The following is a 14237-nucleotide window of genomic DNA, read 5'->3' on the forward strand; positions in this document are numbered from 1 at the left end:
GGACACCTGGTGCCAAAGATCTCTCCTGTGATTTGTAGATAAACAACTCAGCAGGGTGGGTATGTGCCTAGGAGTGCTCTGTGGGTCTTTTCCAAGGACAAGGGTCACGCCCCCTTCCTTGGACAGGCTTTGCTCTGAGGTAGAGGCTGGTTTCTCAATTATGAAAAGGAAAGATGAGTGTAGGCTGGAGTCAGGAAGAAAATCATCATACCTGCTTAGTACCTGGGGCTAAAGATGATGCCCTTGTTGAACAATGGAAGTTGATCCAGAACCTCTCATGATTAGCTGGGAAATGGGAAGGTTGGATCCACAAGATTTCATTCTGTTCTTGCCTCTTTGCAGCTAAATGAGGGCCGCACACTGGACATGGATCTTGTTTTTCTCTTTGACAACAGTAAAATTGCCTATGAGACTCAGATCTCCCCACGACCCCAACCTGAAAGTGTCAGCTGTATCCGTAAGAACATCATTTGTTGTTTTTTTTTAAAAAAAGATCAGTTGTAATATATGGATGAAGGCAGAAGAGAGAGACTTGAACCAGGGGAGGGAGCTACATAAAGGAAATTCATTTACCCAGTCCTAAGGGCAGCTTTCTCAACCTAGGATGTGAAAGGAGTAACACAAGCAAAACAAGTCAAGGAGATTATCAGTTAATTTCAATATAATAGAGCTTTAAGCAGAGGACAGAATACTGCATATTAGCCATTTTAGTTATTTTTGAAGTTGCATTTATATTTTAGTAACTAATGTATGTAAATGGTATCTTTAAGAAGAAATATGAAAGATTGAATATACCATGAAAAAATAAGCCAGCCTCTCTTTCCAACTCCCCAGCTTGTGAGTTCCCCTTCCAGGAAAACTGCTGCTATCAAATTTTTGGATATCCACCCAGGGGTATTTTTTCCTCACACACCACTGGTAGTACCCTTTTAACTTAACAATTTATTACATAGATTTTTCCCCTGTTGGTACATACAGAGCTGTTTTGTTTTTTAATAGCTGTATAACATTCCATTGCATGAGCGTTTAATGAATAATTTTACTCCCATCTCCCCAACAAACATACATATACTTAGAATAAACAGACTGGCAGTCCAAGGTCTTAGAGATCTCTAGGCTTCTCGCTAGTTTAATTATCTCTAGTACTGTTAGCTGATGCTGTGTTTTTATAAAACTTCATGAACCTTAAATGTTGTGAACATGAAAGACTTTCTTTTGAAAATATGTGGGCCTCTGTACATGTGAACATGCCTTTAAATGGTTCACAAAATGTATCTTCAAATCAAATCAGTAGCTGTCTATTAACCATCTGGTGCATGCTTATACTGTGAATAGGCTACACAAAATATTTAAGATAATAACCAAGTATAATACCAAAAAAGTTATGTAATAGTATAATAATTATAAATTTTTTTTAAATACTAGTGATGTTTCAAAGCAGGATGTAGTTCTTTGCAGGAGAGTTATTTTCTGACAATTGTTCATCTCTTTTTCCAGTTCAAGAGCCCAAAAGGAATCTCTCGTTCTTCCAGCTGAGGAAAGTGTGGGGCCAGGTCTGGCACAGCATCCAAACCCTGAAGGAGGATTGTAACCGGCTACAGCAGGGACAGCGAGCTGCCATGTATTGTGCCAGACATTTTTTTAAAATTTAATTTATTTAAAATTCCTTGGTGGCTTTGGCTCTAAGAGAGGTGGCTGAGGCAGGGACCCAGAAGCAACTCTTCTGAGAGACAAGAGGGAGACACTGGTTTGGATAGGTAGGCAGTGGTTGGGTGGGCTAGCTGGAGGGAAGCCCTTTTCAACCTGATGAGGTGAGTGTGGTCAGTATATGCAGCAGAATTGCAAAACTGAGGGTTGAGTTGGCTGAACTGTGGACAGAATTTGGAACTCAGGGAAGCTCATTGCAATTTGGGTTAGAAAAACTCCCCTGATTATTATGCTGGGTTACAGATGCTTTCCTCATTTAAGAGAATTTAGTTTATTGGCCGTTTGTATATAATTCTAATTTTGGTGTAGAACCCCATGTATTGCTAAGGGCTAGGAAATTGTCCTTATGGTTTTAAGTGGCTTCTTTAATAATAGTGATGATTATTATTATAGCAGGGACCTCCCTAGGTGTTTGAGGGGGGTTTGTTATTATACAGGAAATGGTATTTGGATCCCAAAGATGCTCCAAGGTTCTGTTTCTTGTGGTTCCTGCAGGATGAATCTCCTCCGGAATAACAGCTGCCTCTCCAAAATGAAGAATTCCATGGCCTCTATGTCTCAGCAGCTCAAGGCCAAGTTGGATTTCTTTAAAACCAGCATTCAGATTGACCTGGAGAAGTATAGTGAGCAAACCGAGTTTGGAATCAGTGAGTGTATTCTGCAATGAGTGTAAAGAAACCCTTCCTTCCTTTCTTTCTCTCCTTTCATTCATTCATTCATTTTTTTCCCTTAGGTTTCTTTTGTCCTTTTGTAATTAAGTTGCTTACTTCTGTTTTGGTTTTGTGGTGTTTTTGTTTTTGTTTTTCATTTTTTTTCTTCCCAATTTTTGTTTTTCCAGCATCAGATAAACTGCTACTGGCCTGGAGGGAAATGGAACAGGCTGTGGAGCTGTGTGGGCGGGTAGGAGACTCATTTTAGGTTTCTGTTCTTGTGATATGGCTTTGTTCTACCATTTCCCACTTTCTCATCAAACACTGGTTGATCTTTCATGTCAGAATTCAAATTTCTTTGCCATGCCCTTTCTCCTTAACCAGACTTGTTGGAAAGAAACTGATAGAGTACCCAATACAAGAAGCTCTACTGTAGGCAGACTCAAGGTAGACATCAATGTTTCAGATTTAAGTAAAGAGCAAAATATCAAATGTCCTTGGAGAAAAACCTAGACCTCTTGTTGTTAGGAAGAGAATTAGATGAATGATCAACGCACCCTCTTGTTAAAGTTTTTGCCTGATTTTGTTGGTACATGAAATTCATAAGAAAGGAAAGGTCTTGGCAGAAAGTTTCAGGACACTAAATCAGATGCCACTGAAAAAATAGCAATTATGGAGTCAATGGAATGTGACTCGGTAAATCTTGCATAAATTCAAGACCCTGGGCTCCAAGGCTTTTCCTACCATCTCCACCCTGTGCACTTGCATGAGGACTTTCACCTCTGTTCCTTGATGTCTGTTTTTAAAAATGAGTCCTGATGGGTTTAAACTTGTTTGGAAGTGAATATCATATAGACATTTCCTTATTTGGCATTTACATACATCATCTATGAAGTAAAGGAGTCCAGGCCTTCACACACATGATGGCACTGGGATGGACAAATGGAGAGAAGACAAAGTAATGTGCATGGGGCATCTTCTTTGTGCCGGATACTTTATCTTACTTAATCTCTAAAATGGCCCTACTAGAATTCTTTTTATGGAAGAGGAAACTACAACTCATGGGTTAAATAACTGTCCATGGGTCACACAGAGGTAGATGTGAGATCCAAACTCCAGTTATTCTGACTCCAGAGTCCATATTCCTTCAGCCAGTCATTTGAAAGTTTCCATTGAGTTTGGAGGTTCTCCCTCTGGCAACCCAAAGCAAACCTTGTTCTTCAGAATGCTTTTCTTGCATCAGTTGATATTAGTGTAGCTTTTTCATTAGGAGAATGAAGTAAAACATCTGGTGGAACGTATGATGGCACTGCAGACTGACATCGTGGACTTGCAGAGGAGCCCAATGGGCCGGAAGCAGGGGGGCACACTGGATGACCTGTGAGTACCACCTGGGAGAGGACCAATTCTGCTCCCCCATACTGATACCCCTGCCCAAGTTTCTGGTTGTGTGTTAGTGTCATCTCAGGAGGCTTGGTAGAATCAGCCTCCTGCAGAGCATGTTCCCCGGGTGAATCATGTCAAGATGTTCCAGAGATGAGCCAGGGGAAATCACCATCACTCTGAATTTCAGTTTCCAAATCTGTTAAATAGCAGGGAAAACTGTCTGACCTCACAAAGTTTTTGAGGATGCATTCGTGAATTGCATATAAGAAGCAATCTATAAAGATCTATAAAATACAAGTATCCTTTACCATTGTATCAGACATCACTGCGCATCCTGCCTACCGTGGCTCAGAAAAACAGGGAGGGAGGAGCCTGGCAAGTCTAGGAATTTAGATCTAGACACGGTTCATTTGAGTCTTCATTAGGTATTTGGCATTGGCTCCAGGAGGGAATGAGGCATACAGGCAGAGCATCCTACCTGAAGAAATAACATCTTTCCCCTGTGTGCTGACAAGAAGGAAGCAGGCAAGCAGGATCAGTGTATTAAGGACTCCATGGCTGAGCTCAGTGTATTTCCTGATGCTTTTACTAGGATTCTTGAGATGAAAAATCTGAGCATCAGAACTTTAATTATTTGTTCCATATTTTCTCTAATTCTTTAATCCTTATTCTCTAGTTTTCAAATGAGAGTCTTCTTTTGAGAACATTGCCTGACCTTTGTTAGGGGAATGGGATAAGAATTTGTGTCTGCCCTTGGCTCAAATTTTCAAGGGTAAGCATGTTTTCTTGCTCAGATCCAGAGATAGCACCTGTAGTCACTACTGTAGAATTCAAGTGGAAGAGGAATTCAGAAGGATGGAGCCAATACTGCTTCTCTTAAGATTTGCTCTAGTGATACCTTGGGGATGTTTGAATTGGATGATGAAGGCAATCATTCACTTACCACAGACATTACCAGAAATAATAGTCTTCTCCAATCCAGAAAGACATATCATCATTCTTATGTTTGTAAATCAGTAATTCTGCTGGCAGGAATTAGCAACCAAGACTTCCAGGGTTCCTATTTGGTCTTGAATCTAAACAGAGCTTCCTATATATTTCAGAGAGGAAGAAGCAAGAGAGCTTTATAGGAGACTAAGGGAAAAGCCGAGAGGTAGGTGGTATGGGGGCCTCTGGCTCCTTTTTATCTCATTTTGAGGCACTGGTACTTTTTCCAGGCACCTGGAGCAACTATGTTACTACCCCTGTCTTTCCCAGACCAACGAACAGATGGTGACAGTCAGGAGATGGTACGGTTACTACTTCAGGCAATTCAAGGTTTTGAAAAGAAAGTGCGAATGATTTATACACAGCTCAGGTACGAGCCCTCTTTCCTGCTAGAGGATGGAATATAGTGCAGCAGGAAGGCCATGGGTGAGACCATTTCCCTCACTCTGATCTGATTTGCTTAACAGCAAAAAAAGCTATTCACAACTACAAGTTGGATCCATATTATTAGGGGTGATGTTCTGCTTGCTCCAGCCCAAAGCCCACTCGAGTTTTTCATGTTTGTTCTTCACAGCAAAACTGTGGTTTGTAAGCAGAAGGCATTGGAATTGTTGCCCAAGGTGGAAGAAGTGGTGAGTCTAATGAATGAGGATGAGAAGACTGTCGTTCGGCTTCAGGAGAAGCGGCAGAAGGAGCTCTGGAACCTTTTGAAGATCGCATGTGTGAGTCAGCCCTTGGCCTGCCAGCCACCTCCCTGCTCTATGCCACTGACAGCATTCTGCTAGGGGAGCCACAGCGTCACCAACAGCCCTCCTTAGTTGCCACTGCTCTGTTGTCATCTCTGTGAAATGGAATGGGCAGGGAAGGGAGGACTAGGTGGGGAGATGAGAGGAATGCTTGTGCTGGTAGTTTTTATTTATCCTAGTGACTGCCTTAATTACCACAACCCAAGTGGCTTCTAACAATAGAAATTATTCTCTCAGAGTTCCAGGCCCCTCCAGCAGCTCCAGGGGAGAGACCTGCCTTGCCTTTTATAGCTGCTGGTGGCTCCAAGTATTCCTTGGCCTGTGGCCATGTCACTCTGGGATCTGTCTTCACATGACTCAGTGTCTCCCATCTGGATGTCTTTCTAAGGACACCTGATACTCTATCTGGATCACACTGAGCTAGTACAGAATGATCTCATTTGGGGGCCCTTAATTATATCCGTAAAGACCCTTTTTCCAAATAAAGTCACATTTGCAGGTTCCAGGCGTTAGGACTTGGACCCACATCTTTTAGGGCCACCAATTAACAGCCTGGTCAACCCTCATCTGGGTCTGTGGTGCTCTCAGCATTATGGCCTAGACTTTCTGTGCATACCATCTTAATGCAACTGTGATTCCATCAAATCCACTTGGGGTGAAAATATAAAAATTTAAAAGCCAGAGAAAAGAGAAGAGCCAGTGGGGATGGGGTTGTGGCTTAGTGGTGGAGTGCTTGCCTGGCACATGTGAGGCACTGGGTTTGGGCTTCAGCACCACATTAAAATAAATAAAGGCATTGTGTTCATCTACATCTAAAAAAAATAATTAAAAATAAAGAAGAGCCAGGTAAAAGTTGGTTATGGAAGCCAGAGCCACTAGGAGAGTGGCCCAATCCTGAAAGGCTGCAGAGAGGTTGGAAAGAATGGAAAGAGAGCAATTTGAAGACTAATTCCTGCCAGCAGAATTACTGATTTATAAACATAAGAAGCTACTAGTAAGTAGCTTCAAGAACAAAGGGAGGAGGAAGGGTAGATGGTTGCTTATGGTGGGAGCAAGATACAAAGATGGTGCTTTTCAAAGGTCTTAGAGAATAGAGCATGTTTGTGGGCCAAGCAGAAAACAGTGTACCAGGAGATCCTTAATCAGAGAGAGGTGGGGGACAGTTGATTAATTTGGTCCTGAGACCCAAAAAGAGTTAGGATCAGGAGCATTGTGATAGATTTGCCTTGGAAGGTGTGAGCAGCATTTTTTCCTATCAGAAAAATGATAAAGAAAAAAGGAGGAGATGATCCAAGAAGGAGAGAGAAGTTGAGGTCTGCACAGGTGATAACTTGACCTGCCTTCTGCATTCTTTGAGTGCTACTTGCTCAGCAGTATGATGAAAACTGAAGATACAGTGGGGACAGGGCATGACATCTGCCCTGGGGAGTTCATAATCTGGCAAAGGCCATGGACAAGGACATGAATGAGAACAATCTAGAGCAAGAAGTGCTAAAAAGCAGCTATAGCTGTAGTACGCATGAGCAGTGGTGTGAATGCAGGGGAGGAAAGCCAGCTTTCATCTGAGAGGTGAGGGAGCAACAAGAAAGGCTCCTGATGAGTACATAGGAGTTAGGTGGGGGAATGGCAGTAAGGACATTCCAGTACAGTTGGATTGCTTCATTGAAAGCATAGAGGCCTGGAAGAGAGTCGTGCATTCTGGGTGGCAGAAGCAGGTTGCAGTGGTGTTGGAGAAAGGGTTTCACCAAGAATGAAATCTGGGAAGGTCAAGGGTTATCTCAAGTAGGCCACCCTGTGTTTTCAAAGTCTAAGGAAATGTAACAGGATTTGTTCTTCCCTCATATCAAAGAATGCAAGTATGAAAACTATATGATCCTCTTTGGGTTTTATGGGAATCACTCTGGTGGCAGCTGGAGTCCAGACTTGGCACTCTGTCAAACCTCAGTACTAACTATGAGGGGCCATGCAGTGGTGGGTGCTCAGGACCTAACAGGAGAATGTTAGGAGCAGATTGTGTAGAAGTGATCTGCCACCCATAATTATAGACCCAGGGAAGAAATGAAGGAGTAGGTGGCTGATCAGCCTGGAAGGCACAACAGATAGATAAGAGCAAAGCTAACATACTTGAGGAACTGGGATTGTGGCTCAGAGGTAGAGCGCTTGCCTAACATGCATGAGGCACTGGCTTTGATCCTCAGCACCACCTAAATATAAAACAAAGATATTGTGTCTACCTATAACTAAAAAATAAATATAAAAAAGTTAGCATATTTGAAAGTCTGGTTAAAGACAACCTCAATGTTTAGCCAGAGAAGGGTATAAGCTTAGAAAGGTCTCCAGATTGACAGCTAGGGAGAGACTGCAGAACTGCTGCCTCCAGCGAGGGTAAGAAGCAGGGATGGTGAGTGTAGAGCAGATGAAGGAGGAGGTGTCCAGAGACTCATAGATGTGCCTGAGGTGCAGAGAAGATGACAGTAAGTCATGTTTACAGTAGATCATGTCCACACTAGGTCATGTTCACAGGCTGCATATATGAAGAGGTACAAAGAGCTGGAGCTAGAGCCACTGGCTGACCCCCTGCTTGAAAGGGCAGTGGCTACATTGCTCCTGGGATTCAGAACAGCTGCATTTTCTTCTTAACTCTACTGCAGATTGTGCCATTCACACAGTTTCTTATTCTTTTTGTGTGTCTCATTCTCCTTGGAAGAGTAAAAATACCTTTCTTTTGTTTAAGAGTACTCCAGGAATCAAATTAAATAAAGCCTGCAAATTCAGGTGTTCAAGTTCTCTATATTTAGAGTCCTTTTTCAAAAAGCACATATGTTGATACAGAAACACCTTTTTTTTTTGGTGCTGGGGATTGAACCCAGGGCCTTGAACATGTGAGGCAAGGCAAGCACTCTACCAACTGAGATGTATCCCCAGCTCAACTTTTGAGGCATAATGCAATATCCCCAGCTGTTGTCACGGATAGAGATGTTGACTGGTAGTTTCTAGGAATAGTTATGGTGTCTTACAGGCAGTTGTCTCAAGAGGAAGTACTGTGGTGCGAATGCAGAATTTGTTTTGTTGACTGTTTTGGGGTTTTGTCCTTCAGAGCAAGGTCCGTGGTCCTGTCAGTGGAAGCCCAGATAGCATGAATGCTTCTCGACTTAGTCACCCCGGTCAGCTGATGTCTCAGCCATCCACTGCCCCTGACAGCTTACCTGAGTCAGCCAAGAAAAGGTAAGTCACAGTTAACAATGCCTAGTATCACATTCAGGGCATATCAGGAGACCATGGAAACGGAAATTATGTTTATCACTGATAAACATCTACTGGTTTTGTGCATGCTTCTCTTTGTTATATATGCAAGGCCTTACAGTGACAAAGGTGATTCATATTTTACCCGCATAGTCCCTTGTAACTTGCCCACTAAGTAGTTTCCTTGTCCTAGGTGGATTACTAATTGTTTAGTGAGGATACAGTTCTAGTCAGTCACATATTGTTACATATAGTCTATCAACAATCATCTCTTCTTCAAAACCATCTTCCCTTCACACCTGGGTTGTCTGGCCTCCTCCATCCCATTCACCTACATTTTGAGTTAGCAAGTTACTATTTTTCTTCCCAGGGCCTCTCTTCATCTCCCATTCATCCCTTCTTTTCCTTCCTTTTTCCTGAACCACTTCAGTGGAATTCCCAAACAGAACATTTCAGCCCTTTTCCTAGCAAGGCTTTCTGCTTCTGCTTCCTATCTGTTACTGCTACCTAGACTTTTTTTTTTAATATATTTTTTCAATTGTTGATGGGCCTTTTATTTATTTACTTATTTATATGCAAAGCTGAAAATTGAACCTAGTGCCTTGTGCATTATAGACAAGAGCTCTACCACTAAGCTTCAACCCCAACCCTGCTGCCAAGTATTGACAAATACTATTCTGACCAAGTAGTTACTTTAACAGTGGCTTCACATTCCATTAACAATGGCTTCACATTCCATTCTAGATCAGGTCTGAACTTTTTCAGGCACTTGCAAGCACCTCATTGTGGCTCTTGGGCTTATCCACTATCCCTTACAAACTGCTTGCACTAGCCCAGTTCTTAAAAAATCCCATCCAGACCAGCAGCAGCAATAACATCCAGGTACTTGTTAAAACAGTAGATTCCTGGGTTCCACCAAAGCTCTGAATCAGTGGTGGTGCCTAGGAGTCTGTGTCTTACAAGCTGTCTGGATGATTCTGCTGCATGTGGAAGAATGAGAACTGCTGTCCTTACTGAGCAAGCTCTCATTCCTCAGGTGCCCTTCACTGTGGTCGTCCTCCCACACACTGGGCACACTTTTTCTCTGCTTTCCACCTCCTTCAAAGCCTTGAGCATCCACACATGCCTTGCTCCCTTCTTAGGATTTGTTTTCTAGTTCAGTTCCATAGGCATTTATTTAGCACCTTCTATGTGCTGATCCCTAGGTACTGGAGATGGTTAAGTCAGTTCCTGTAGGCAAAACTGTAGGCACAGAAAATAAAGTAATGATTGCCTAGGGTTAGTGGGGAGGAGGAAAGGACTGATTGATAATGGTTTCTAGGTTTCTTTTAGGGGTGAAAAAATGTTCTAAAACCAGACATGGTAATGATTGCTCAACCCTATAAATATACTAAAGCCATGGAATTGTTCACTTTGAACAGGCACACTTTGTGGTGTATAAATTATATATCAAAATGTTTTGAAAGAATTTGTTCTTTTCCTTGGGGAGTTTGTTGCCAGTTTTGGTATTTAATCATACACAACTTTAGATTCTTCATTATGTCCCCTACCTCTTGTAAACTTCTGGAGGACTGTAATGTGGTCACAGGTCACGTGACTCTCTGAGCTGATACTGAGCCTTTAACTTAGCTAGAAGTCCCGTAGATGAGCCTGAGTACAAATGTGCTTGTTCCTTCCTACCCAGGATTTTGTTCTTTCCCACCAAGTTTTATAGGGCAAAGTAAATTCCAGGGCACCATTGACCTATAATTGGTGTTTCTCCTCCAGTGGTATTCTTAAAGTTCAGAAAATTTGTACTGAGAGCACAGAGATTCTCTGGTCTCTCCATGTCATAAAGCAGAGGCCAGAAAAGGACAAATGGTTTGACAGAATCTCCTTAGTCTCATGGTGGCCCATTCATGAAAAGAAACATGCATTTCTTACTATAGAAAAGAGAGATCAGATTCAATGAAATAATATCCCAGAACTATGCATTTCAGCAGATCAAAAAGAACTGTGGAGGGCTGGGGATGTGGCTCAAGTGGTAGCATGCTCTCCTAGCATGCGTGAGGCACTAGGTTCGATTCTCAGCACCACATAGAAATAAAATAAAAGATATTGTGTCCACCTAAAACTAAAAAATTTTTAAAAAGAACTGTAGAAACCCAGGGAACTGCTTACTCCCCTCCCCCCACCCTTTCTTTCTTTTCCATTTCAAAAACTGGGAAATAATTTACTTAAGAGGATACCTTTAGATTTTGGCAATTTGAAAAGAATTCAGTATAGCTATCTAGTAAGTCAAAAAGCTGTTTTGCTTTATTAATTAAACAGATCTATTTACTTTTTCCCATTTTGAACAGTAATACTCATGACTGGATTTGGGCTTCTACGAAGTACTTAATCAGATGAATGGAATCATTAGTCAGTGACATGGTGTTAAGACATTTAGGATCAAAATAATTGTTGCGTCATTCAAAAAACAGTGTCAAAGGTTCTTTAGCATATTTTCAACTGAAGTATTAGCTTCATAAGATACTTATGACCCTTTCTAATAATTGATCATTATCTTTAGTGAAGAACTGGTGGCTGAAGCACATACTCTCTGCACCCAGCTAGAAAATGCCATGCAAGACACCATGAAGGAGCAGGACCAGAGTTTGATGGTAATAACTTGTGGGAACTCTATCTTTTCATGCCCTTTTTTTCCTGTAGCAAAAGAGAAAACAAAAAGGCAACCCAACATTAGCCTTGGTCTCAGTATGTATTTGATTTTCTAGTACTTTTTTTGTGATTCATAATAATTAATGGCTGTTGATTATTGCATGTTTCTAAGTACATTGTGTGCATTATCCTTTTTAATCTTTACAAGACTGAATCCTGATGAGGAGGCAACATTATTCCTAGAAGAGCCTGCCCCACCTTGGCTACTATTGCTGAGCAACTGTGTTGGGTGCTGTGCTGGATTCTGGTGACAAAACAGCAATCTCTCATGGCTCTGTACCTTAGACACTTAGCTTAGCAGTAGGCAGTACTGATATGGGGAAGCTACATGAGGAAAACCCAGCCAAGATAGAGAGGTACATTAAGACAAAACTGAAATCACTGCAAGGATCCTAAATCTTTCCCTTAGATGTTTAAATAGACTTTTTCTGCTAATATAATCATTTTCTAACTCTTCCCTAACTTCAAGAAAAATCAAAGAGGACACTACTGCCAGTTGTAGTCGTCTCTGATTTGTTCAAGTGTCCTCCTTTGTGGGAGCTTTCTGTACCTCTTATTTCTCTTCACCTCCTGGTGCTATATATATATTTTGATCATTTCACTGCTACTTGACCTCTGCCAGGAGAGAAGCGTTTCTCATCAGGCCATTTCCTCTTGTGAGATTGGAAACTTACAGTTGAGGTGATAACTGTCAGTATTACTTACCTACAGTGAGTATGTAAGTGTTGTGAGCTATTAGTAGTACTAAAATTCTCTTTTTAGTTTTCATAGGGCTTTGAGCTGATCCAAAAGTATTCTGCATGGTTTGAATATGTAGCTCAGTTCAAGACTGCCCTGCAATAACAGGACTGTTCCTGACAGAAGGCTTTAAACTTACTTTGAAATTGCATTGGTTGCCTCCTGAAAAGGAAGGAATGTCTAACATGCGTATTGATTTGCAGGCTCTGGACTGGAGCTGGTTACAGACAGAGGACGAAGAACAGAGTGCTTTGGAGCAAGCCTCATGACTGGGGGCCTAGACCACCTGACCTGCCACTTTCCTACAGAGGCTGCTGTGGTATTGACGTCCCAGTGCTCTCCAGCATCTAGATGGAGATCTTACTTCCCCAGCATCTGTGTTTTTCACCCCGGACCAAAGTTGTGGCCCTCAGCAAACCATGCCAGTACCTTGTCTGTACACTGGAAGTCCTCCATTATAGAAGCCCAGTAAATGTTGATACCAGTTGTAAGTTTTCAGGGAAACAGAGCCTCAGCAGCTGCTTCCTCTGCTATGAAAAGAGTGCTCAGAGTATGGTTTGCCACACAGACCACTGGACAGATGTCTAACTTGAATCTTTTAGAAATGGTACTTGGTGCCAGCCTGCCCTCTTCTGACTTCTCCTGAGCTCCAGGGAGGCCTTAATCCACTGTCCCTTTTTATGTTACAGCTAAGACTTTGTCTGGATTCAGCTTGTCTTAAACTGACTTTTAAATCATAGGTTTGGCCAGAACCCATCTCTGTTCCTTTTTATTTCATTGCTGCTAAAAAAATGTTTTTACCTACTGCATCATGGTCATCCCCCTTTCAGCAAGGTTGTAGTAATGCCAAGCCCCGCATTGTCTGCAGTCCTTTCAGCTACAGAGTGACTTCCTAGGGACAGGATGAAGAGCTACTACCTTCTTTTGAGTTCCAATGATGACCTGGGAGTAAGTTATCCTGGAGAAGAGGGAAAGAAGAAAAGGGTATCTGTCAATGACTAGCCTACTGACCTTTTTAACCTTGTAAAAAAAGTCTCTGTGTGGTGGTGGGGTAGGGGTGTTCCAGCCTCTCATATCATCTAGCAGTATTATTAAATTGGTTTATTTTATAAATAGTTTCTTTATTTTGAAACGTGACTGAAATACTTAGACTGGATTCTGCAGTCCATTTCTATAATACCTATGGTTAGAATTTCTGAACTCAACATCCAGCATAATGGAAAATTTTATAAAATTGAATATTATCTGGATCATAAACAATGTTGTAGCTCTGCTTCAGCATTTCATAAAACGATTTTATATGTAAAAGCAAGAAAAATGAATTCAGATGATCATAAACGGGTATGTTTTGTTGGTAAAAAAAAAAAAAAAAGACTTGAAGTAGAGGAATTTCATGAAGTAATTTCCATGGAGATAGTGTGAGGCAAGTGCCTGGTCAAATAAGTTTAGGAAATTCTTCATGCTTAAACTATTTGTTGGAGATTTGCTCTGTATACTGGTAAAGTCTCTGAAAAGTCTTATAATAAAGGAACTTGCTTAACTTTAGGTAAATTCATTATTGACCAATGTCATTTGATCATAGAATTTCACCCCTCCCCATGTGTGTTTAACATTAATATCCAAAGGATTTATGGTTTGAGAAAGCATGATTTTGGAAACCTTGGTTAGGGACATAGTAGGAAATAAGACAAGAAACCCTGGGACAGGAGGGAAGGCTGGGTTAAGGGCTGTGGACTTGTTTCATAGGCAATTAGAAATCACTCAAGAATTTTGAACAAGAAAATGACATAGCCAAAGCAGTAGTTTGAAAAGTTTGTCATGGGCCATTCTAATTAAAAAAGTGAAAACCCAAGAGTTAAGACTTCTTTTTCCAAAAAGATGAAGTAGATATGCTTTTTCTTTTTGTTAAGTACAACTAAAATCTTTGGACATTATATATGAGCAAATATAAGAAGGTAGAGGGTAAGGCAGACTGTATAGGGACCTTGGGATTTGAGGAATGACATTGGTAGTGAGTTTTTTGGGTTTTCTCTTTCATATATCCCAGATTGGGTGCTGGAGAAGCTAGCTAATGGGCACA

General features: G+C 41.4%; 1 protein-coding gene across 7 annotated transcripts in view; it reads left to right on the top strand.

The window, feature by feature from the left end:
- The window catches only part of Ikbkb (inhibitor of nuclear factor kappa B kinase subunit beta), a 48318-nt gene extending 34616 nt beyond the window's left edge, over positions 1–13702 (top strand). For 6 of the 7 annotated variants that reach the window (XM_015506213.2, XM_015506209.2, XM_015506205.2 and 3 more), the window contains 11 exons: positions 343–457; positions 1498–1621; positions 2203–2354; positions 2546–2607; positions 3628–3737; positions 4847–4896; positions 5001–5100; positions 5305–5452; positions 8574–8701; positions 11271–11361; positions 12361–13702. In XM_015506213.2, the coding sequence (XP_015361699.1) occupies positions 343–457; positions 1498–1621; positions 2203–2354; positions 2546–2607; positions 3628–3737; positions 4847–4896; positions 5001–5100; positions 5305–5452; positions 8574–8701; positions 11271–11361; positions 12361–12426 (1146 nt within the window). In that variant the 3' untranslated portion in view covers positions 12427–13702. The remainder of the gene's footprint in view (positions 1–342; positions 458–1497; positions 1622–2202; positions 2355–2545; positions 2608–3627; positions 3738–4846; positions 4897–5000; positions 5101–5304; positions 5453–8573; positions 8702–11270; positions 11362–12360) is intronic. The other variant, XM_015506210.2, reaches the window with a different exon arrangement.
- The last annotated feature ends 535 nt before the right edge of the window (positions 13703–14237 follow it).

This window comes from Marmota marmota, unplaced genomic scaffold (genome assembly GCF_001458135.2).
Source record: "Marmota marmota marmota unplaced genomic scaffold, marMar, whole genome shotgun sequence".
Taxonomy (NCBI): Eukaryota; Metazoa; Chordata; class Mammalia; order Rodentia; family Sciuridae; genus Marmota; species Marmota marmota.